The sequence below is a fragment of the Patagioenas fasciata genome, chromosome 11 (genome assembly GCF_037038585.1).
Source record: "Patagioenas fasciata isolate bPatFas1 chromosome 11, bPatFas1.hap1, whole genome shotgun sequence".
Lineage (NCBI taxonomy): Eukaryota > Metazoa > Chordata > Aves > Columbiformes > Columbidae > Patagioenas > Patagioenas fasciata.
The window spans coordinates 22,732,518-22,758,098 of record NC_092530.1 but is presented as its reverse complement, the minus strand read 5'-3'; the positions used below and the strand labels follow the sequence as shown (position 1 = coordinate 22,758,098).

Sequence of the window (25,581 nt, the reverse complement as noted above, 5' to 3'; positions counted from 1 at the left end):
TTTTAGGTCAGCATTAAGCATCTACCTGGTGTTGTGTATCACTCCCTGAAAAACCCACTCCCTGCCTTTGCAGCCACCAACTAGCTGCAATGAGTCTCTTAACTCTGTAGCTACAACACACACATTTTGAAAATTAAAGAGTTTTGGTATCTATCACCTGAATAATTACCCCAAATTGTCAGCAAGAATGAGGCACTGCAGTTATACTGAATATTGCAACCTAAACTAAACAGTAAAGAAAAAAAATAATTCTATTAGGGCCATCTTCCCATTAGTGGTTTTCACACAGACAATTCTTTCTTGCTTGCTTTTCACCAGATTCAGATGGGTTTTTGAAAATATAATACATAAAGAAGAGCCAAGACTAGAAGCTGCATAACAAATTCACTTAAAAAGTAGTAACGTTTCAGATCAGTTTATCATCCTCCTTTGGGTTAAACAGGGAAACTTCAGGGTTTTGGCCCATTTTTAAAAATAGTCCTCCCTCTAGAGTTTCAAATGTATTATTTAGTATAAAACTGGATCTTGCTATCACTGTCAAAATTAAAAGACAAGAAGAAAATTCTGCCGCAGAAAAGGACATGCACAGCCCAGTTTTTCACAGTTCACCGCTTTGTGAGAGGTTGTTACCCTGCACTGTAATAGTAAAACTCACAAGTTGCGTTGGATCATAGGTGACAAATCACTTCACCTTATTCATTCATCCCTGTTGCTTTCTGATATCATTGTGTCACTTCAAGCTGCGAGAGTAATACACATGCCTTCAACTGAAATCAATGCCAAAATGAACTGCATATGTCAGCAAATAAACAATGCTATGTAAACAGCAGGGGTACTTCCTCTCACTCCGAGCATTTCTAGTCAGATTTATCCTTGGTTTATCTATTATCCTGATACATGAACTGTTTGTCTTCTAAAATATGTTAGACTTCTTTCCCTAGTCCGTTGGTTCATCTGTAATTTAGTTTATCTGGTTGTGGACCTAGCCTGCACGTTGCAATTGCCTGACTTAAATGCTTCTGTTATGCTCCTGATTTTATTCAATGCAAAATTGCAGCTCCTGCCTTCTCCTTTCCATTCTGCTCCCTGTTCTGTGCAGCAAGGCTGAGGAAACCTTTCCTTGCTGAAATCCAAGCAGGCTTTTCAGACACCTTAGGGTTAGCTAATAATAATACAGAAAAAAAAAAGGTTACATTAGTGTCATACACCTTGAATGGAGTTGAGTTTACATCCACCCCTTCTGCATTAGATTTCCCCAGCTTTGCTTTAACCCGCATCTCTAGTCCATAACACTGGGGTATCCTGGCTGACTTCACCTCAGAGTGTAAGTTAATGAGTGCAGGTTAATCTATTATAATAGGTTTATGTTCTAAAGGATGGAAGGGTGGTTTTGTGAGGTAACCTGGATGTAGCTGGATGTATCTGAGTGCTACTTTGGGCCTTAGCCTTTAGTTGGTCTGGGTTTTGTGGGGGTTTTTTTGGGGGGATGGTGGATGTGAGCACTTATATTGTTGTAAGGTCTTTCTTTGAACTACAAAGAGTTAATAATAGTCCTCTTTATCTAGGAGGAAGAATCTCACAATACACCAACAGCCAACACTCTTCTTGACACCAGCCATCTAGAAACAGACATCTGGTCTGCAATGCCAACGCTTTCCAATGGGAACTCTGAGCCCAGAAGACCCAAAATAACATTCGATGATGTGTAAGTATTATTGGATCTCTGTGCTAACTGCATGTTAGGTAGTGGGGATTTTTATGCAAGCAGAGCTCGCAGTGAGAGTATCTCTGATTACGATGCCAACATTGGGCACCTGTGTGCGTAGCGCTGCACAAAGGCACACACAGTTTTAATCTTTACAAATGAACTGTTGTCACTGATTAATGAAGATTCTGTTGATAAATGTTTTCAGATCATGAAAGTTGGTTCACAGTAATTCTTCTTCATTTTTTTTATTTTAGCTCTTCTAATGGAAACTTCTTATACTTAATTAGTTTAAAATATTTTCCTCTGTTCAACACACATTAATGGGTCCTTTGGGTGGCCAGTTTCTACAACTAGTTGTTTTACATTTTGGTCACCCATCATATCTATGCATACAGCAGCTTCAGATTAATATCAGGTTAAAATTTAAAGAGATAAGTGGGCGTGTATGTTGAAATTGTTCTTGGAAGCATTCAGCAATTTTCTCAAACAATGTTTCTCCAACTGTATAAAAACAAAGACTTGAAATAATCGATTTTGTCTCTTTAGGCTTCACAATGCAGATTATTACATGCAAGAGGCTAAGAAGCTAAAGCATAAAGCAGACGCATTGGTAGGTTGTCCAGGTTTTTTTTGTCTCTTTCCACTGTGGAGCTGGGTGTTACAAAAATGTACATCCTAAATGTCATCTAAAGCCTAAGAAGCAAAGAGGAACCCTGCTATTGACTAAAGCATGCTTTAGATTGTACTCCATAAACACACTGTCTACCACAAGTCAAACCCTTAGCACCATTTCTAGCATTTAAAAACTACTTCATAAAAAAAGAAGCTCCTTACAATAGCTGGTATCTTTTCCAAGGAGGAACAACAGTCATGCTGTTTATGAAGGATATAAGATAATTTCATGAAAGATGATGTGTGTTTGAAATTTGTTTTCCTATTCACTTTGAGTTTAAAACGAAAGTGTTGAAATATTCCATAACAGAAAGTTAAGAAAGGCAAATCGCCCTCCACTCCATTACCTTGTGGTAAAACTGTTTGGTATTTAAAATCCAATTGTTTAAAATTTGCAACAATTGATTTTTAAATAGCACACTCATTTTTATTGCATGCGTTTAGGCTGATAAATAAAGACTCAACACACTTTTTCCCCAAAAAAATCTTGCAATAAGGTACTTCAGTTCTGGGAAAGCTTTTTCTCTCACTTTACCCCAAGTAGAGCTCTGGTAAGATTGACGTAATTTTACAAAGTGTTTTGATTTGGATAAAACTACTCAATCTGACAGATGATCATTGTTTGTTTAATCGAAGCTCTTGCTAGCCCTGAAGTGCCTTTAATAGCCATTTACTTTGCAGGGAGGGACTCTGCTCCTGTATGCTACTTAGAGTACAAAACAGCAGCTCATTTAGGCAGGCCTAGTGGAACTTGACTTCTCTATTTATTTAAACTGAGATGTCTGAGGTGGAGTGTGCCCATTCTTTTCACCCCTCAAAATCACAACTGAAGAAAATGTGGGTGATTATTCACCTCTCACTTTATTGTTTGTGGGGTTTTTGCATGCATATTATATCATTTCACAGCAGGGATTTTGTCCTTGGAAATAAGTGTTTGTCCAAAAGGGAAAAAACCCCAAGACAATCACATGCTGTGTTTAAAACACAACAAACAGAATGCCGTTCCCTCTGCTGTTGGGGCGCTGAGGGAAGGTCGACAGGTCAAGCTGCCTGCTTCAGCTCTCCAACCTCCCGTATGACTTGGGGCAATGTGTTGCCAAGTGTGCTTTCTGTGGGGCGTGAGTTGAGGTTTTTGGCAGCTGCATGGCTGTCGCTGAGTTAGCAGCCATCCCTCCCGACCTGCCCGTTTACGGGAGGTGGCCTGCGTTGATTCCTGCAGCCCAGCTCAGCAGAGCATGTTCAGCCAGACGCTTGACATCTGCAGGCAGGAGAGGCTGGCAGGAGCAGACTGACATCTCCCACCGCTGATTGACCTTTAAAGAAAATACACATGGTTCTGGCACAGAGATGCCTGCTCCACGCTAGCAAATATTTACAGGGTCAGGCTCCTGAGGATCTCAACATGCCATGTCAATCCGCTGCCCTCCACGGCCTGATTCACTCAGAAAGTGTTGACCTGTCTCCCATCCTCTTACCTTTGATGATGCCTTGCGGAGTCCGGGCTGTTTCTCAAGCGGAACTAAGAGGAGCAGGCACAGCACATCATGCTGCTGCCTGCAGGCAGACCCTGCCTGTCACCCACAGTTTGACACCCCAAGTGCTCTTATGGGAATGTGAGGCCATCTGCCACGGTACAACTTGTTGGCAGACATAAATACCCACAAACAAAGTATCTGGTTTTTCTTTCTGGCATTTGGGTGTCAACTTTTTTTTCCACCCAATACAGCTGCACGCAAATTATCTCCGTGTAACACATTTGCTGTGCAATCCCGTAGCGTTAGTTGTCCTATGGAAACAATTGCTTCTGGTTACTTGGTGCTGACATGACGAAGCACACACGGCACAGAAAGATGTGTTGCAGTGGCTGGAAAGATAATGGCATGTGACCTCAAAATGTGTCAGCAAATGTTAATGAGATTTGTGGCAATGCTGTTCCTGAGCTTGTACAGAAAACAGATTTCTAGTGAAGGACAGGGCATTTTGTGTCCTATGGGAGTGAACCCATGAGAACCTGCCCTTGTCTGGGACAGCGGTAAGGAATCAACTAATTTGGATGGGCTGCTGCACTGGCAACTGACTGCAGCATATGGAAGAGATCTTGGAGACCCTACTCTGGTTTCTGCCGAGCTGTGATGAGCTGGAGTAATTCCACCCACTCCACTAGAGTCAGCGTCAAGCAAAGGGCAGGATCAGATCCCATTTCTGGTTCAGACCTGTGTGTCTGTACTAAACCTGATTGCAGCCAGTTTCCTTTTTTATACCACAAAAGTCGTTTCAGAAGACTCAAGGCAAGGAATTTTAAGAATATGCTGAGAAGTGGCCATTGGAATAGAGAGAAAACATTTAGAAATATTTCCCCTTTTGTGATCATTCAAGTAATACCTGTCCATTATACAAAGGCTTTGTACATCATTAGCGCACAAGATCAGAACGTGAAATTAAAGGTATGCAGAGGGAACTTGGTATGAGGATTGCTTAGAAGAAGCCTCAAGAGCAAATATACTTTTACCTTAGATGAATACTAAACATTCTGCTTAATATGTTGCTAGGATAGGCTTCCATCTTGTGAGTGGAAAACATATGCAGATGCATCAAAAATATTTTGATAGAGACATAGAAATTTTAAAATTATTTAAAGTATATAGGATCTCTTATATCAAATGCCACATTAGTAGAATTCTCCTATCTAGCTATCAAAAATTGAAAATGTTAAATACTGTTATAAAATACTTACTATAAAAATGTCATATATAATATTCATTACACATAAAAAAAGAAATCAGTATGTCTAAGTCAGTTTAATCACAACCATTATGAGGGCTAAAACCTTTTGCAATAAAATCCTAGTAAAATAAAATATTTAGCAGAGCTATATTTTCTCTTTTTTTTTTTTTTCCCTACTCTTTCAGTCACCACATAAGTGATGAGATTATTTTTCTTTTTGGTCAACGGTTAACACAGAATGTGACATCTGACAACTGCCATGGAGTTGTGACTTAGCCCTTGCATAGTGACATTCAAACCTAGTTCATATGTTGAGGAGCAATGTGGATTTGTTCAAACATGCTTAGTGTCACTCGTTGCCTGTGTAAATCCATGCCTGCCAAAAGATATACATTGACTTTCCTCTGTGGCCTGTCTGGCTATATATGACCTGAAAAGATTGGGTAAAAACCTAAACCCTGCCTATATTACTGTATAAATTCATTCTTAACTACCAATGTCACTTTGCTCTCATCCTAATGCTAGTGTTGCTTTGTATTATGATTTATTTACCTAGAATTTAAAGCTGAAAGATTTTCATTCTCATTTCAGCTGGAGAAGTTCGGCAAAGCAGTGAATTATGCTGATGCTGCCCTCTCCTTCATCGAGTGCGGGAATGCTATGGAGCGAGATCCATTAGAAGCTAAATCTCCATACACCATGTACTCAGAGACTGTGGAACTCATCAGGTTAATGTCCTTTCTGTGATCATTTTCATAATCTCATTTCAGTCATAATTAGAACCTGCTATGTTTTAAAAAATACCATTTCGACGTATTAATGATTTGTCCAAGGCATCTTCATCTCAGAAGTCATCATAATTAGTTCTTGCCATTTTATTAATGTCATGGAAAATTTATAATTGATGGACACTGCTTTTATAAATTATCCCCTTTAGAGGTTATAATGTGAGTGTTATAATTTGCAATATTCATAAAATTAAAATTGAAATGTAGTGGGTGGAAGTAAAGTATAGTAATTTCACTGTTTGGCAATGACACTTGTCTTTTAAAAGGTGTACTTTTATAATTCAAAGCATTAAAGTGAGTCTATCAGGATTTATATTACAAACCCTGTTTTTAGAGGTTTATAACTTGGCTGTTAAAAAAAAAAGGTGAAATTGACACATGAGATCATAGCCAGAGAGGAACCAGTCTGCATGTATTTAATTTTAAAAGTATATTTTTAAATGCTAAAGGAATGTGGACCAGCTGAAGTAGTTTTCATACAGTTTTGTAGGCTCATAGGCGAGAATATGAATGAAAGAGCCTTTACTTATTAATAAAATGTCCAAATTATTATTTTTAAATCTGTTACTGTTCCCTACAGCAGTTTCATAGTGTTGGCTCTGTAGAAATAACAGTCTCCTGAGTAACTAAGGGCTTGTTTGCTTTACTTGTGCAAATTATCAAAGTGAAATCAAACAGGATTAAACTTACCTGTAAGTAGAACAACAGGATTTTTCCCCTTCACTGTGATGCACCTTTGCTTTCCCCAGTGTATACTGGCAATATCACCATTAATGTCAGTGTAATTACTGACACTTTACACAAGGGAAAGAAAAGGAGGCAAATCAGGCCCTAAATGTTTGTGTTTTACTATGACAAATGTTGGGCTTTTTAACCTGCAAGATTTTAACATGCGCGATTCACTATTAGGGACTGCCAAAAATTATGCATGTTTTACACATTGAATAAGTGGATATTTACATAATAAAATATATCAAATCTTAAGAAGCTTTTACTCTCAGGTAAATAATATGCCTGTTAAATATTTAAATACATGTTTTTACATTTTACACTTCATATAGAGAAGAAGAAAATCTAAAGAGATTACTCAACAAAAAAAAGATGCTAAATTGTATTTAAAGAAACCTTTAAAGAGGTGACTGCTTCTTCAGAGGAGCCTGCATTTATTTTTACATTGTAAGAAAACAACCTGTCACAGCTGAAAATGTTGTTCCTCAGTCCAACAGTCTGTTCAGAAGTGGATGGACCAAAAACCTTCACTCATTCAAGAGCCACAGGCCACATGATAGATAGACCTTGGCATGGAAGCAGCAACTGAACTGCTTTTGGATTGCTTTTTGAACTGCTTTTGGCTGTAGAAGAATTTGGAGGGCTTTATTACAGTAGATCTCCCATTTCTAAATAGCTAAAGTTGGGTGAGATTAATTCCACCACCTGCCATTAAAGGTAGAGCTTAATTTACCAGTTCTTGTACAGCACCTTATAGGCAGCCAATGAGAGACTGATTTGCCTGTTTAATTGCTGTCAGTGGCCACACATGGAGAAAGGTGGTTGCCCAGGTGAGCAGCAGGTTGGTGCAAGTTCAGTAAACTCCATGGACAAATACACAATTCTTGTGGGTGCTGAATGTACAAACCGAATGTGCGGCCGTGCACACACACTTTCTCAATGTAGCTCCTAATGTTAACATAGATTTTTACTGTGAGATAAGAAATAGAAGGAGGTATTTCTTATTTTTACTCCTCCTTTCATCAGAGGCACCATTTTTCCTTTTCGTTTTCCCTGAGCATCTTCATCAGACACCAATTTGTGAAAACAAGTGAAGTTTCAAAGAGATTGGGAATATCAGGTCTGACCGGCCAAGGTGTTTTAAGTTAATGGTGATGCTAAAATCCCTGACATAACGCTGAAAATCCCAAAGAGACATATATCTTTGTGTTTGATCAGATTCATTCAGTATGACTGGAAAAACAATAGCAGAGAGCAGGTGCGATAGGACATGGAAGGAGCACATCAGGTGGTGTGCTACAGCTGTAAGAGGATGATGAGGGTGGTGGGAGAAAGGCAGAGCGAGAGCAGCACTGCCTGCACTCCATTACCTCCGTGTAAATGAGAACTCATCAAGGCTGCCTGGATACCTTAAAACTTTCTTACGCAACGCTGAACCCTATTACTTATTCTAACACAAGTACCTGTGAAATTGCATTAGGGCTCAGAACAATGATTTTATGCGATGAATTGATTTTCAAGAGGCTAAATGCATGGAATGGAGTACACTTAGTTAAAATCAAAAAAAAAAAAGAGAGGGAGAGGAGGTAGGAATACTCAATCTTTGATCACCCAAATGCTGGACAGAAGCAATTAAATAGAGAGGGAAGACCAAGTACACAAGACTCATAAATTAATGGACCCAAGAATTTGAAAAGCTGTGAACAAGACCTTCCCTGTATTTAAAACTGTTTTCTATATAAAATATATTAAGAGGTCTGAGGAAGCATTTATGAGAAGGATGTTGAAGGTATTATTCAAGCCCGAAGTAGTACATGTAGGACCTGGTTATATATTACTCTGCTCTTTAGTACATACAGGGCTAGGATTTTATGCTTCTGCCCAACGCTCTTCACGATGTTTGCAGGACCCAGCCTGATGGCCGGCTATGATAAATTAATATGCCCAAGAATAGTTCTCCTTGTTGGCCCAGAAAATGGGTTGATGATTTACTTTAGCCCTTCAGATTTTAAGTGGTTCTTTCTGTTGAATTTTATATCGTTATAGAACAATGTGCTCACTAACTATTGCAGTTGGAGAAGAATATCTGTGTGTGGCTGTTATTTTTCAGAGTGTCACTTGTATTCCTGGAAACATCTTAACTCTCAGTTTCTTCTCTCCCCACCTTTCTGACAAGGTATGCAATGAGACTCAAGAATTTCACAGGCTCTTCTGCCACAGAAGGGGACAAGAAATTAGCAGTTTTATGGTAAGTCCCATTGTGACAATGAGACAAGCAGCTAAAATCTTAAGGAGGACTTTAAAAGTACTGAATTACTTAAGCAGCTTACAGAAGATCATTATTCTTGTTTTCCATTAAACTATTAAAGGATAACTAATGGATTTCTTCAGCAGCTGACTAAACATTTATTCTTCTAATTTATACTCTTATCAAGATGGGATTTTAATGCTTTTGACCACTTTTTTTTTTCTTTCTCCATTTGCTTACATTTCAAAATCTAACCTTAGAACAGAAACTGCAAAATATAGGTCAGCATATTTTTTTTCACAGTCTATAGGTTTCATTAAGCAATGGAATTAACATAATCCTTTCCTAATTACCACAGCTACCGATGCTTATCACTTCTCTACTTGAGAATGTTTAAACTAAAGAAGGACCATGCTATGAAGTACTCCAGATCTCTGATGGAATATTTTAAGGTAATCTTTATGCCATTTAATTTATTGATATGAAATGAAATTCATACCAGCACTGAGAGCTCTCACAAGTATAACTGCAGTACTTAAAAGTCCCACATTTAACCTCTCCCCTGGGAAATGCAGGCAGGATGACTGTCAGGGGGTGGGGACAGAAGTGATTTGGGGGATTTTTGGATTAGTCACTTGATTCAAAGGACCATACTCAGTAATTCTACTAAAATAACGTTATTCTCAACACCATGTAGTGTTTATGCAAGTTTCTGTAAAGGAAACTGATTCTGTCAAGATTTCAATATGCAGGTGATTATGAACTGACCTCCAATGAACCATAATAAAGCAATTATTTAGGCTTTAGTTTGTTAAATTTAGATTTTAAATTCGATGATATTTGCTCAAGCTTATTGCACGCTCGGAGATTTCTCCTTTTATTTCTGTGGAACTTCAAATTGCCTTATCCACATCTTGAAAGATTGCCATTACCTCGAATTGAGTGGAATCAGCTGATTGTCATGACTCGATGATGTTTTCCTTTACCTTGTCAAATGCTGTTTACCCAGTGTAACAATGACAAGTCCTCACCATTCCTAAATTAACAGCGAAACAGAATGTTTCTTGAGCTCTGCCAAGGTTTTGATGTTTATATTTTACTGGTTAATGCTGTTTGAAGCACACATTAATTCTTGTGCTTTATTACTGCATATTATTCTGTAATTATGTAATTATACTGGTTTGTCAGCCCATCAGTCTTTTTTTGTTGGGTTTTTTTCAGCCTCTGTGAATTTGTTCCAGGCTTTGACATATTAGTACTGCAAACCGGTAAAATGTTTAACGCTGCAGTTTTAATATTTTCATGTAAATGGTGCCAAAATGATCCTTCTGCAGTAAACCCCCACACCTATCACGCTAACAACCACCACTTAGTCCTGACATCCCCCGTGTCCTCTGTGTGTGTCTCTCTGTTAACTTCAGTAATGTTACTCCTGATCTTCTGCTTAAATTGAGGCTCTTCTGGAGCCCTTAGGAGTGCCTTTGTTGTACTCAACAGTGTTTTCAGTCAGGGATTTGCACAATAAATCACATTTGAACTAGACACATTCATAGCCTCAGCAATTTCATGAAATACACTCCATCCACTTCAGTTTTTTCCAGGATGGATGTAGATTGTGTCTTAAAATAAGGTTATTAGACAAATCAGTTGATAAACTTTTACTGTACAAAGTAATGAATTCTTTAAAAAAAAAAATGATAACAAAAAGGAGGTGTGGGGGGGGTCTTTCATCCCTTAAAGTCACTTTCTCTAACTATGCAAGTAGGTACAGTGAACAACATATTACTCCTCCCAGCATACGACTATTTTACTGCATCTGCACCGAGAAAATGTCTTTTAACCTAAATAAAAAATAAGAGAAAAAAATTTAAAATGTAATAAAATAGGCAAATCAGGAATGCTGGTTTTAGGCATCCAGTTGGAGCTGAATATTTCAGCTAAAGGTACTGTCTATGTGCTATGGGCACTGTAACTCATTTGCTAGAAGTAGTGTTTGAGTGTGTGCAGATTATACATTCAGGATCTTTTTGTAGGAAAGGCATAGGATGGGAAAAGAAAAGAAGGGGAGCTATTAACTGCACATTAGTTTTGTGTTACTGCACAATGTTCTCTGTGTTCACTAGCAAGAATCTGTAATACAAATGAAACAGATTAACTATTCGAATAGGGTTGTTATTCAAAATTTTGCAGAGTTTTAAGTGTGACAAGCAGCCCACTGCTTGCAGCAGAGCTGGAGAGGAATTTTTTGGCAGAATTGTTTTTCATACTTTTCCTCAGCAATGCTGCTTTGTCCAAATTGAAACCGTTTGCGGAGAGAACTGGTTCTGATTAATTTCCAATTAAAAGTTTCAAATTTATATTTTTGACAATTCAAAACAACAAAAAAAAATTTAATCATAAAAGCAGTTTTGAAATTTAGAGACAATGTGGAGTAAAATATAACTAAAATGATAAATGTTTTAAATTTAAATAAAACTTTTTAGATTAGCAAAAGTGGCATCCTCTGGTGTAATTCACTTAAAAGTTTGAGGAAGATTTTTATGGTTTTGAAAATGTGTTGTTGATAGTCATTGGCAAAAAAATATTTCAAGTGTTTTCATTATCAAGTAAGTATCTCCCATCAAGATGTCTTCTTAATCTTGAGAGATCTAGTGTTTGTCTCCAGATACTGTCAGAAACAATCCCCAGGCAGTAGAAACTAACATTGAAGCTTCTTCTTCATCCCTGAAGACTTTTCAGGGGAGTTTAGGATTTCCCTCCTTTTTACATATGCATGGGTGGCAAAAATATAATATGTACTATGTATGCTCTGTACTGCAAAACACTCCATTTCATGCTCACTTCTTTAATGAAACACAGCGTTGTGCTGTATAGGCACACACAGGTAAAGCCAGTGTCATGATTTGGTCAGTGTTTTCAGCTTTGGTCAATATTGTTTGGCAAGTTGAGCTGTGTTTTAGAAGCCAAGCATAGGATTTTGCTCCCAGAAGCAGCTGTGTGACCTTGGGCCATGCCCTGGGCTGCTCTGTGCTCCACTGAACCTCTGTGCCTCAGATGCAAAATAGCAATTAGAGTAACCAGATGAATCTTGTAATAGCGACGGTAATACTTTGCAGAGAACTTGTAAAATTGGATTGAGTTTTCACTGTGCATGCTGACTCCTTTGCAAGGGAGCTCAGAGCGATTGTTTTCAGAAAGCAAACATAGATAACTACAGCCCTGATCCTATCACTTTTTATGGGAACTAAGTAAGGTACCACCCAGTCTGAGCAAAACTGGAAAAATCTGGGCTTTATTCTTGCTGGGCAATCTTTTTGTACAGGGTTGTACAAGGTGCTACACAGACGTGAAAGGCAGAATGAGTAAGCAGGTAAGGAAAGTCAACTTGTGCAAATAAAATACATAAAAACAAGGACATTTAAGCAGATCCTTACTAGAAGTTTTATTTCCACTGCTATCTGAATCCCAAGCCACCTACCCTGGCAACTTGGGAGGGATTAATTTTGTTAAGGCGTCAACCCAAATCCTTTTTGTTTCTTACTAAAAGATTGCAAGTCCCCCTAAAGATAAGTCATTTGCACTCTGAAGAAATTACTTTGTAGAAAATGTTTCAGTAGTAATTAAACCACTTCTTTGTGAACTACTTCTGCTTTTACTGGAAATTTACTGTATTCTGTCTTTCATCAAGTGACTTTGAAGCTACTGGTTGGAACCTACCAATCACCCACCAGCCATCTAATTATGGGACTGATGTGCAGAGCTGTTCTGCTACGTATGCTATAGCTCTTGCAACAAGAGCAGGGAGTGTGGAGCCTTGTGTCATCAGTATTCATGTACTTGTGTCACCTTTATTTACATTTTGGTTTTGTACTTACAGAACTCTTCAAAAGCCTCACAGGCCCCCTCACCTTGGGGCGGCAATGGAAAGTGAGTATTTTCTGCTTCTGTCTGGGAACAAGTGGTTCCAAGAGGGGGGGGAAATGTTTTGGTGCCTCTAAAGGCAAAGGACAGGACATGACTCAGTGGTTTTGGAGCTACAGGTACGTTTCAAATACGTAGCAGGTAGAAAATGTTCGTCTGGGCTACAGAACTGATCTTACAGCTGCCTTGGGCTTGTGGGGGTGAGGAGCTCCCCCTGGACTGAATCAGTTACCCATGTGAGCCATCCAGTGTGGGTGGGAAGGAAGAGCTGAAACATCTTCATCTTTGTGCAAAAATCTGTGCTGAATTCTTTGACGGTTTGCTTCTCGAGCCAAATGAAGGCCATAAAAATATCTGTTAATTAGCTAGCAAGTACCATGTCATTTCAGGAAGCCAAAGTAAAGTTAACCTTCATTGCAATGATTTTTCAATGATTCGTTCAGTAATGAAAGACCAATGAATATTTCATTGATATATGGTAAGTGCTGAAGGTGTAATAGTGGTGAAAATGTGAAGGCACTTAGTCAACCAATTATCAGTGGCTTTATTCTAGCGTTAAAACACCTTCACCCCAGATAGGAAGTCGGGATAATGCAATTAAGATCTGCTGTTCAATGGAGGTGCATTGCTTCTGCAGCCTTGCCTTTATCTTGCAATGTCTTTTGCCACCTGACATATTGCTCGTTTCTCCTGGCCACACATAGAGATAGAGCTGAAACAGAGGTGAAGGACTTTACCTTTCTTTCCTTCTTTATTTGAGTAGGCTGAATTCTAGGTGAAAATCATTATTGTTAATGGTTTCTGGTGGTTCATGAGAAGAAAAGACTGCTAGACATTTCCGAGGAACCACACAAAGAAACAACGTAATAAAATGGATTGAAGTTTAGCACACAAAGAATTGAAGTTTTCCAATAGACTGCAAAATCAAAGATGACAACATTTTGCTTAAAGGAAAGTATTGTCTTAGATAATTCAAAATATTTTGGTGAGTGTATACACACATACACTAAATACACGAAGTTATTTTGAATATGTGTGTGTATAAAGATACTTCAGTATAGATTATAACACAAACTAAAGTGATGAAATACAAAATCACTTTAAACAAAAACCAAAAAGATAATTTAACATCTACTAATTTAAAGTATTCAATATATGCCAGTTTTTCAAGGCATTTAAATGTCAGTGAAACCTTGTATTGCAGTAGAAATACAGTAAGGTCTACATGAAGCTTTAGTGCCTAAATAGACCACTAGAGCATTACAACTCTTTTGGTCTCTAAGGAAGTGACTCATGCCTAAAAATGTCATGGAACAGAAGCTACACTTTTATTCCTGTCCTATAATAGACTCCTATGAAGTGTGTGCTCTGCAGGTGATGACATCTCCCTTGCTATTTCAAGGAGCTGGTTAGGTGTCCAGGATTTAGAATCAGTGGGTTTTGACTTGAGGGGAAGAAAATTATTGTCCAGCCACAATATAGGCAGCAGCAACCCAGCATTCAGGTCAGCATCACTTCTAACAGAACACCCAGCTGATCGGTCTCTTCCCACTAACTTTGGAAATAAGGAACTAAAGCTCTGAAAGCGCACATCTCTCTCTTTTGTTCGGAGAACGAAGTACTTGATGTGTAAGAATAACTGAATATGACAAGGCCTTGTTATAATGGTGTTATTACGACACACAAATGGCACAGTCTACACTCAGGTCTTTGGTCCCCTCTGTCTGGAGTCTCAGAAGGAAGAAAAGCTCTCCAGCTGGCTCAGAGTTGCCATGTATCTCAGATGTCTCCTGCTGGCCCCAAGGATTGTCATGGGCCTGGTGCTGCCACTGGCAGCATGTGCTCTGCCTTCCCCCCTTCCCCGGGGCTTCTGGCTCCACATTTTCCTCTTATTCTCATCTCAATTTGTACCAGATGGGAAGAGAAGTTGCACACCACAGAGGGGAGACCAAACACCATCAGGGTGTGGTACCACTGGAGACAGATCGGCAGCCTGGTTCAGAATGGAGACACAGCAGGGTATTCTTAGACCTTTGTTTTAACAAAGCAAAACTTATCCATTGCCATGAAGTGGATCTCAAATCATCAAAAATCTCAGCTTGGCTTACTGGAATTTCTGACCACTTTATTTTGAAAGGGTTGTGAACCTCTACAAAGTTGGCCTGAGTTCCAGGCTGGCAATGAAACAAATTTTCCCTGGTTTCATTACAGAAATGTTTCCCACCTTTAGCGACAGCACAAAATAGAGAGATTTAATAGACTCACCACAGTAATAATGGCTGTGCACAACAGGGTAAATCCAATGAACAATGTGCTTTATTTGGCAGAAGTGCGTCAGCTTGTTGTAAGTGGCTCTAACAAAATGCTCCTGGTCCCCGCAGATGCTTATGGTTTTTAACTGCTCCCAGACCTAATCTAGTATAGTTCAGCTCTTCTGTGCATTAAAGACACTGTGGCATGTCAAATAACCGGGATGTTTTGAGACTTAAAAATAAAACAGTTGTGCCGTAGGATATGCTTACACTATAACACATAAGTTGTGTTAAAAACTACTAGCTGCTGAATTAACGCCGTCTCTAGCCCTGGAAAAATAATCTATCGCATCTTGAGGAGCCTGTTGTTGAGCGCAGGCAATAGCAGGGCATTGCTGGAAAACCTGCAGCAAAAGCTGTTGCTGCCAATGCCTTCTAGCCCAAGGCCGTGCCCTGGCAGCAGCCTGTCCTGCAGCACCTGCAGGGCACCAGCACAGCAGATCTGTGCCCACGTTGCGTGTTCAGGACCACTGGTGGTGGCTTCTAAAGCCAAGAGGAGGAGCCTTTCTGCCCTGGGTTTGGATCAGGCCCGTGATGGGGCTGAGTGCTCGATGCTGTTGCACTGCATCAGCAGTCACCTGTAGAGAAGGGGCTGCAGCCTCCCTGTCCGGAGAGTTTTGATGTCTTTGCTTCACACAGAGAGTGCCAGGAGCATCTTGGTCTTGCCTTTCAAGCATATTCCACAGCAAATCGAATGCATTTGTTTAGGTAAGTGGTTCCAAATGGGGGCAAGAGAAGACATTTTTGGAACTCTTAATCTTATTCACTGAGACAAATTTTCAAAGAGAATAGCTCTATGGGAGCGTTGAGTGCTGCATAGCAATAAACATGAGCTTGATGTGCTGACCTCCACACTGCCTGCAGCCAGCAGGTGATTCCGAATTGCTGGTGTTAGAATTAAAGGAAAATCTATATTAGAACATTAGTGCTGCACTAAGTAGGTAACTTAAAACACTGCTCTATACAAAACTGTGCAGATGAACTGTAGGCAATTAGAAACAAATCTCCATAGCCAGTCTTAAAGAATCCTATAGAGGTATTCATAATCCTACAGTACCCTCAGCTCCTAATACTGCTCTGCAGGGTGCTTTTAAGACTTGCACTTTACTTATTGTGGTGACTGTATTTGGAGCAAACTGTCATTGTGTTTTCCACAAAATGCTTTGATAATAAGCCAATATTGCACATTGAGTGTTTTCTAACTGCCATTGCAGCTTCTGGCAGCAGGTAGAAAAATCATTACAGCTATGAGATACTTCTTTCTCTGAAAGATTGCTCTATTTTTATGATAGATTTTTTTTTTTTTTAATAACAGGTTCATTTATAGGAAGAATTAAATCTCTTTTTATTTTCAATCATTCCCGGTTTATAAGCTCTGCTTTCTCATAAAACCAGGAGATACTACTGCACATTCTCCCCTGACTAGGGTGTGGAGCTAATTTTTCAAGTGTATTTAGGATAGTCATGAAGTGGTGTGTGTGAAGGGGACTCACTCTCCCTTTACCTCTCACAGGAGCACAGAAACACCATCACCCATGTCCCTGAGCCCGTCTCCCGTCAACTCTGCTGGAAGCAGCGCAGGCACCGCCAGCTCCTCCTCGGCGGGGACCATCACCATCCCTCAGCGCATCCACCACATGGCTGCCAGCCACGTCAACATCACCAACAACGTCCTGCGGAGCTACGAGCACTGGGACATGGCTGACAAGCTGACTAAGGAGAACAAAGGTGCCTCACTCAGCTTCTTCCCTGTCCCTTTTGGCTCATCAGCTTGAGCTTTCTTTCCGTTCTTGTAGACGTTGTTGGGAATTGGACCCAGAACTACCTCATCTAAGAACACAATTGTGACAGCTTGAGCACACAGACCAAATCTGCTCGCTGGTCACTGTAGCCAATGCATATCTTCCCTTGTCAAGCACAGAGGGGGAACGTGTAACACACGCTGAACATGGGGTTATCAGAGCAGCTGGCAAAAAATTTAGCAAACATGGGCCCCAAGTGATGAGAGCTTTTGAGTCTGCAAATTCTTTCACAGTTTCAGCTTCTTGTAGAGCACTGAGGTTATTTTCAGATGGCTCTGTCAACTGGTTTAAGATTATTAAAATGCTAGCTAGGATAATAAGCAAACATCAGATGTTATGTTTATGCAGGGAATCCAATTAGGAGATGTCCACTGAAAGCCATGACCTTGATTCTCCTATGGTTGGATTGAAAATCTGCTTGTTTATTCCTAACAACAAAATGTAACTCTTTACCACAGTCATTTCAAAGGAGTTTTGGCAAGCAGTTTGTGACTGGCTGATATCGAGTATAATGGAGTGGCTGAGATCTAACTAAAGGACAATTTTGGCCTGTTGTTGGCCAGCTGTGAACTTCCACATGATAATGTAATTATTCAGATTCCCGCTTTGGGCTTACACAAATCATTGACAAAGCTTTCTTTGACACTGGAGGTGCAGAGTCTAACTGGGAAATACTCTCATCATGAATTGGCTCATTCTCTAAATTACACTGAGATTTCAGACGGCTGACTTTCCCTGACAAATGTACTCACTGTATGCAGTTTGATCTTACTCCCATTAATGTCAGTGGCAAATTTCCAGTGATTTAGAGAAACTAAGCTTGAGATTTATAGAGTTTTATGTCTGAATGGCTGGTCATAATGATCTATCCCTGGATGAGGAACAATAATAGAAGTTCTGTCCAGTCCTCCCCACTGCTTCTTGTCTTTGTTCGCATTGGTTAATTTAGTAGCAGTGCAGTCATTTTGGATTTTTTCCATAGCTGCATCCATTTTCACAAAATGTGAAAGTGATTCCCTGTCAAATGTACAGCAGAATGTTACAGTGGGGATGCAGAAGGATGCTCTGATAGGAGAAAGAGATGGCGATAATCTCGTAATTAGCCCTGTGTGTTGTGGAGTTGTTAAATATTCTACTTGGTATTGAATCAAAATAGCTCAGGCATTCAGCCAGCAGACAGAAAATGTACCCAGCCACTGCTGTTATCAGTCCTCAAGCTAGATGAGAAGAAACCTGCTGACTCTCTTTCTGCATTTTTGCCCCCCTACACTCTTCTTTGTTCTTGTTTTGATTTACGATCAAATAAACCCAATTCTGCAAAGCCACGTAGGAATAATCTTTATTCAGATGAGCAGTCCCTTTGACTTTGGTGGAACTGACTGCATGAGTAAGGGTTTCTCACATAAGCAAGACATCTAGGGTTGTGCTCTGTTCTTTCACACCTTGTTTTACAAACTGCAGCCATTACAGGGAATGGAAAGTCCATGTTACTTCAAATTTCATTTAAGTATTTTAAACCATTGGAGAGAGATCAGAGTTTCACACATGCTATAGCATCCCTCTTTACATTTTGTCTAGAAAGATGCCTCATTTCTAATTAAATAATCAATTTAAAGTTGCATGCTTAAATACCATTAAACTGCAATTTTAAAAATTAATCATGTAACAAAAAAGTGTATAAGAACTGCTGTGGTACTCTGAAGGTCTTTGTCATGTCACGCGATGGAATCCATTTACAGAGGGATATGTTTAAGACACTTTGACGTGAGAAATGTTACAGTGTATCATGAAGCCTCGCCGTAATTATTTCAGTAGATGTCATCTGCACCTCTCCAATAATTCAGAACACCTATATCTTGCTGCCTGGGACAAGACTCATCCCTTTGCCCACAGCTGGACCAGCTGTTGCGGAGCCCAAGCTCTGGTACGCTGGCATGTGGATCGTGAGTTCAGAAATGCGCCGTGGCAGCAAACAGGGCAGGTGCAAACCCCAGACTCTGCCCTCGGTCCCAGCGGAAGGACAGGTCTCTTGGCCTCTCAGGAGTTCGAGCAGTCAGTTTGCCATAAAAAATGACATTATTTTTTTTTCCTTGTTCCCAAAAGAAGAATTGTCTCAAAAAACAAGGAAACAAACCCAAACCCACAGAGAAACCCACAATTAGGATAAAAAATGAATTTTCTTCTCCTTTTTTTTTAAAAAAGCACCACAGATCCAGCAGAACCAGTCACTACTTTCTTCTTTTTTTTCTTTTCGTGGTCAGCTCTCATTGTTTCCCTTGTCTTCTGAATCACAGGGTGTGTCTTGCCCAAGAACATGTCCCTGGTGAGATAATAGAGATGGGTATAAAAACGTGGCCCTATTGTTGCAGTCTCTAATAGCCTTTACCTCTGGGTCTTGTGGCTGTCATAAGTGTTTCTTAGGTCATGCCCATGCAGATACAAGGGATTTCTTCCATGTTGTAGGAGCTGTGCAGCATCCCCTTGTCCACAACTGTCTGCTTAGGTTTTGTGCTCCTCTGAGGATGCCTGCACACTCCAGTTTGGACTTGACCCATCTCCAGCTGGCTCAGAGAAGGAGGCAGAAGCCTTTCTTGCCAGCTTGACAAAAGATGTGCCATTAAAATAAAAAGGCGTAGCAAGAGGGAGAACAGCAAAACTGTGACCCGCCAAGCTGATCTGGTTTGAAAAGGGAAGCGGGACCATACTGCCGTGTATCCCTGGTCAAATCAGCCCTGGTCTGCGAGTTTAGAGTGTATGGGAGAATGGACGGAGTTTGTCGTAAACTCTGCATTTGCAGCAGGCTGAGGTAAACTGCAAACTTCCCAAAGCCAACCCGTGGGCCAGTTTGTGTTGAATCACACAGAGAGCTGTTCAAACTCTCACCTGACATTACCAAATCAGGTCATTTTTTTAAGCTTCCAAAGATAGCAGCACTTTACAGTAGAAAACTATCAGCTCTGTAGTGACAAAGGCTTGATCTTTCATGTATAAATTTAATAAATGGCTTCAGTGCTTGTAGCTTTTTCAAGAAATGTTAAACTGAAATTAGACTTTAAGGTGAACTCTCAGTGTTTAAAGCAATTATTACTTATTTCAGCCTAGAATGAGATTGCTGGAATGCAAGCAAGACACTGCATTATTTCACTTCTAAATGTATTGATTTTACACTGGAGGAGGGGAATAAAAGACAGAGGAAGGAAGATTAAAAGTAACTGCTGGCTGCAGCATCTTAACCCGGCTGGTGATAGCCCTGAGCTTTCGTTGTGCTTGCCTCCAGCCAAATCACCTTGTGCTGTGATACTGCAGTAGCTCCCAAGCTGCCCAGGGTCAGGCTGTCAATACTTGGATAGAAAACCTCAAAGCAGCACTTAGTTGCTGAAGAAAGTACCGATAATGATTTTGTACCCAGCATCTGCTCTCCCAGACTGCAGCCAATACAGTGTGTTTGCTGGCTGAACGCCATGCACTGGATTTTAGGTAGGGTGAGAATGTGAGGGCTCAGCCACCGCTTATTGGGATTGTTGGTTGTTATCTGAGCTCTGAGGGGCATTTAACCATGTGTGGGTTCATGCTCGCCTAAAAATAGTGTAAGTGTTGTATACGTGGGAATGCCTGTGTCCCAGTGAGGAGAAAGACAAGCGGTGGGAGAGTAGAGGACACAATCCAGCTCTCCACTGAAAGCAATTAGGAAAGGTCTGTTGGCCCTAACAAGATTAGTCTTTCACCCAGAGAACATCTAACACATGGCATAAAGCAAACTCGTGTGTTACTTCCTAAAGGTGGCTCTCTGATTAGTGGTGTCCTCTTAACCCTTCTCATCCCAGTGGCCTTACCCATCGTTTCTTTACCCTTACAAGTTCCCATGTCCTAGGTGCTATTTTCCTGCTGTGTTGCCTCTCTCCTCTTCCTTCTTCTCTCCCATCCCACACACATCCTCTGAGTCCTGCAGCTGCAGCAAGGTGAGCAGAGAGCCCAAATGGCTGCAATGGCAGTAACAGAAACTGGAGGGTGGGAAAAAGAGCAAGCAAGGTCTTCTGCAAGATCCAGACTAGCTCTTCATGCCCAGGAGAGGGTACAGCATGGAAAAGGAAATGCCACGGTTCATTGCCAGCTATTTAAATCATGTAGTCAGCAAAACTAGACTCAAAAACTGAAAATGCAGATCATGAAAGCTAAAAGAAGACTATTGGCAACCACTTGTACCATGTTGTGGTTGACTTCCAGCATAGATAATTTAATTGGGTCTGTTTAAATATATTGTTGCTTTTGTTTAAATTCTTTCTTACTGACCATGTGTTCATATGCACAATGTCTTGAGAACTCACTAATTGCACTTCTGCTACTGAATGGGAAACCAGGGTAATACACATATTTCTGTACCAGTGCCTGAAAAAATGACTTATGTTTCTTGTTTATTGCAGAATTCTTTGTAGACCTGGACTCAGTGATGGGACCCTTAACACAACACAGCAGTATGACCAATCTGGTTCGTTACGTTCGCCAAGGACTCCACTGGCTCCGCATTGAGGCTCATTTGTTGTAGTGACTGCTGCCCTGTTCATAACATCCCCATTCTTCTACCTCTACCAGCGCAGAGACGATCACTGGTGGAACTCCACTCATTTCTGGAAGTTTATTCATGTAACTTCATTTTTATTGCCTTTTTTAATATCCTATCTGTCGGAAGTAGAAGTCACCCTAAATGGAACTTTTGACTCAAGAGCAGTATGTGTTGTACCATCTAATCATTTTCAACAATTTTCTATGCCTTGTGTCTCCTGGATCCTGCCATCCTTTTGTGCTTTATGGAACGGTACATTCCCTGCAGTATTGTTTTAAGTCCATGCTGCCTTCAAGTGAAAACAAAAAAGCACTTTGAGAAGATATGGATTCCTGAGAAGTAGTACAAAGCGTCTTAAATATTTGAGGGTATATATGAGAAATCCCTTCTGAAATAAATTAGTAGAAGTTATAGCTATTCATTCAAAATCATCTTCTGAACCTGACCCAAGCTTTTTGATGCTTAATTCTGGCATCATTACCTGACACTGTACATTCCTAAGATTTCATACTTCCTATAGGCTTAATCTCTAAAAGAGAACATTGAATATCTTACAGGTACATTATGTAAGATCACCAAAGGTGTTAAGAGGTAAAAAGTTGAAGGAATGCCTCATTAAAGAATGATGACACACTATGCAGTGAGGTTTTGATATTCCATTCTTCCTGTTTATCGTTGGCTTAATAATTTCAGTAGGCAGCAGAATTTATTGCAGTTTTTAGGCAATTTCAAAATATTAGCTTTCATAGTCTTATCTATCATTCCTATACTAAATCTGTGAATTTTCTTTCAGTTGTACTCATCCAAGATTTTTCTTCATAGAACAATCTCTCTTTGCATAGTGACTCAGTGAAAGCAGATTTTAACAGGACCGCTACACTCTAAGCATTGATATTGTATGTAAAAGTCCATTAATAAGTGTATGCAGATTCTTCATGAAACTCTCTGGAAGTTTAACTAACCAGCTACTGTTGAAACATTATAATTCCATGTGGCATCAATTTTCACCTGTTTTGTTCATTTCAGAGCGTTAGAAACGTACAGTATTATCTTGCTATCTTGAAAACAATGTCAAATTAAATAAAATCACCAGATTTACCCAAGAGCAATATAATATTTGTTTAATAATGGCCGTGAATACTTCGGTCAGTTTACCTGTTTACCAAGGTCTGCATCTGTTTGCCCATGCTGTCATGTTTTGGACCATTCCTCTAATGCGTGAATAATAATGAAACAATGCAGATAGACTTTCAAAGCAATTGTGAATAAATTACACCATTTCACATTTGCTCTTTCCTCTTCTTTTTTTCCCCTGTTATAAACTGCACTGCGCTTCTGGTGCCACTGCAAGAAGCGCTGGTGCATGAAACAAAACAAAATGAATTTATATCAATAATTCACAAGACTTTAAATGGTCTCATCTCATTCTTGATATAACGCCTGCACACCTTACTGAACTGTAAATTCAATTTCTATAAACAGAAAATACTCATAGCAATGTAAATATTATTCTGTCTCATCTCATTGAAATAACACAATATGTGTATTAAATGCCATCCAGATATTAGTTAATTGCAATTACCTTCTGCTATATAATCCTGTATATCCTTTAATCTGGTGAGTTATTGGATTCTACTCACTGGGTTGTAACCAGATAAATAGGACAAATTTGCATTTAAAAGGTTCAGACTGTTAGGATTTTTAGAGCAGGCCTTGGATATTTGCAATAAGAACAGTTTAAGGACTCTGCCCAGTGCACATTTAAGACAAACATTACTGTAGCTGTTATATATTAGCTCCCTGTGGTACTACCTTTTCTTAAAAGTCAGTGATTTCTAATATTTTGTTCCATGAGACTGTATTGTAAATGTGGCCAAGGTGCTTCATCAGAGAAATCACCCAGTTTAGGGTTGTCTGCAAAGGGCATTTGCAGAACATGCACATCCTGTGTTATCTGCACATTCCTGCTCCTGAAGTGGTCGATACACCCTTATCTGTTCTCCGAGGGTTGGGGTAATGTGGCTGAAACGTGAACCTGACAGCATTGGTCACCCTGATTCTGGCCCCGGTAGCTAATGAATAAAACCACAACAGTGAGAGCTATTCAGAGATGTAGATGAAAGGTGGTTGTTGGGTTGTTTGTTTATTTGTTTTAAAGAAAAAGAAAACAAAACACTTGAAATATTTTATTTTTTAAGAGGGTGAGTACTTGAGGTGAAGTAGCGTTGGGGTGGTTTTGTCATAAGCCAGAGTTTTCCATTCTTTTTGCAAGATCTCACTAATGAAATTCAGTAACTATTTAGTCTAATTAAGTGCACTGTCGTCACTTGTTCCTTTAAAGTAGACTGAAATCCTAGACTTCCCGACATTTAGATATAGATAGATATGATATGTCTTGAAATACAATCTTCAGACACAAGACTATTCACTAGCTGCAGTCAGTCAGTGAAGACAAAGTGTTACCTTTTGCCGGTAGCTTGCAGTAAACAGACTATCTCTAAATTTACCCCCTGTTCAAAATCTTTTCCTTAAACAGCTTAAGGAATTAGCCCACCTGATTTTGTATACTGTGACTTAGTTTGAAATGTACGCGGAATCAATGGCGTGATTATAGTAAGTCCAGCAGTCAAGTCTAGGATCACAAGCCAACTTACTATTTAGCAGTCTTGTTTCAAAAGCGGCTTAGAAACGAATTAAATATGGAGAGTGAATTACCGTCTTATCCCTGGGGATGATGCTTCTTTTGGGTTAGTTATTAAGGATTATTGCACTTTTACAGGCACTATGCTCGTCTCATTTCAAATGCCAACATGTCATCTTTGTGGAATCATTTTACCCCTTAAAATATTACTTCCAGCGGAGTTAATCAAATGAGATTGTTTGTTTCAGTCCATGGGGAAGCATCGTGTGTTTGCTTGGGCATTTGCTATGTCTGCTCTTAGCGCTGCCTGCGTCAGGCATTCGAAGTCATGAACAAGCACCAAGAATTACAAGATTGGCTTCAAATCATGGGTTGTTTGTTTCTTTGTTTTGGTTTTGGTTTTTTGGTTTTTGTTTGGTTGGTTTGGGGTGGTTTTTTGCTTTGCATTTTTGTGCGTGTGTGTGTGTGTTTCGGTTGGTTGGTTGGGTTGGGTTTTCACAATAAACTTTTTTAGTTCTTATATTGCCTTCTGGATACTGAGCTTGATTTCATGACACATTTTCAGGCGTTTTTCAAGGATGCCAAGGGACAGAAATGACACATATGTTTTTAATAGCGATAAACTGGGACAGTGATGTAATCTCTTGATTTCTGCAGCTGGGATTTCAGAAGGACACCAAGCTTCATATAAAATTGCCAGAGCTGACAAGGCTGTCATTTGTGTCCTATGCTTCAGGAAGTTTGGAGCAATATCAATAGTTCAGCAGTGAGGGGAGCATGCAAGTGAAGGGCTAAATGCAAGCTCCATCGTTACGAGATCCAAGGGCAGCAAAGTCCTAAGTGCTCAAGCGAGGCATTTGCATAGCACTTAACCTCCATGTCAGGAGCTGCAGCAGGTCTCAAGTGAAGTATTTGACAGTGTGCATGCAGAATATTCTGCTCTGCGTGCAGTGAATATCTCTGGCTATGGGATGCGTGTTGGGTCTTTGAGAGCAGGGATCACAGGGAAAGCCGGGGATGATGTTTCCCATGTGGACCATGTTCTCCCAGACCATGGTCACTGGCCTCCGCTGGGCTCTTTGGTTCCTTTCAAAGGATGAATCACTCTTCCCATATTTAGCAAACTAACAGTGTAAACAGTTCACACTGAGTTTGGATAGCTGGGTTGGGTCCAGTATTTGTGCTTTTTATTTTATTTCATGTTTATTTTTTAGTCATTCTGGTTTAGCTTACTGCCTTTTTGTTGATAGTGTTGGTGGCAGCTTTCACAGCTTGCTTCTTATAGCTTGATGGCACCTTTTTTTTAGATGGTCTTTGAAATTTTTATCATTTAAATAGTCTCTGTGTGAATATATTGTCTCATTTAAAAATTGCATCCTTTGAAAGATAGGGATGGGTCTGTTGATATCAATGTGGGGGCTTTTTTAAGAATAAAGATGGAGATCTTCATTCCTCTTAAAGAAACAAAATCTGAG

At 39.8% G+C, this 25,581-nt stretch overlaps 1 protein-coding gene across 10 annotated transcripts in view; it reads left to right on the top strand.

The window, feature by feature from the left end:
• The window catches only part of AFF2 (ALF transcription elongation factor 2), a 326,277-nt gene extending 301,651 nt beyond the window's left edge, over positions 1-24,626 (top strand). For 7 of the 10 annotated variants that reach the window (XM_071813581.1, XM_071813582.1, XM_065846895.2 and 4 more), the window contains 9 exons: positions 1,566-1,705; positions 2,255-2,318; positions 5,696-5,832; positions 8,798-8,869; positions 9,228-9,321; positions 12,747-12,796; positions 15,742-15,810; positions 16,616-16,830; positions 21,326-24,626. In XM_071813581.1, coding sequence (XP_071669682.1) covers positions 1,566-1,705; positions 2,255-2,318; positions 5,696-5,832; positions 8,798-8,869; positions 9,228-9,321; positions 12,747-12,796; positions 15,742-15,810; positions 16,616-16,830; positions 21,326-21,447 — 963 coding nt within the window. In that variant the 3' untranslated portion in view covers positions 21,448-24,626. The remainder of the gene's footprint in view (positions 1-1,565; positions 1,706-2,254; positions 2,319-5,695; positions 5,833-8,797; positions 8,870-9,227; positions 9,322-12,746; positions 12,797-15,741; positions 15,811-16,615; positions 16,831-21,325) is intronic. The other 3 variants (XM_065846898.2, XM_065846897.2, XM_065846896.2) reach the window with 1 other exon arrangement.
• Positions 24,627-25,581: the final 955 nt, after the last annotated feature.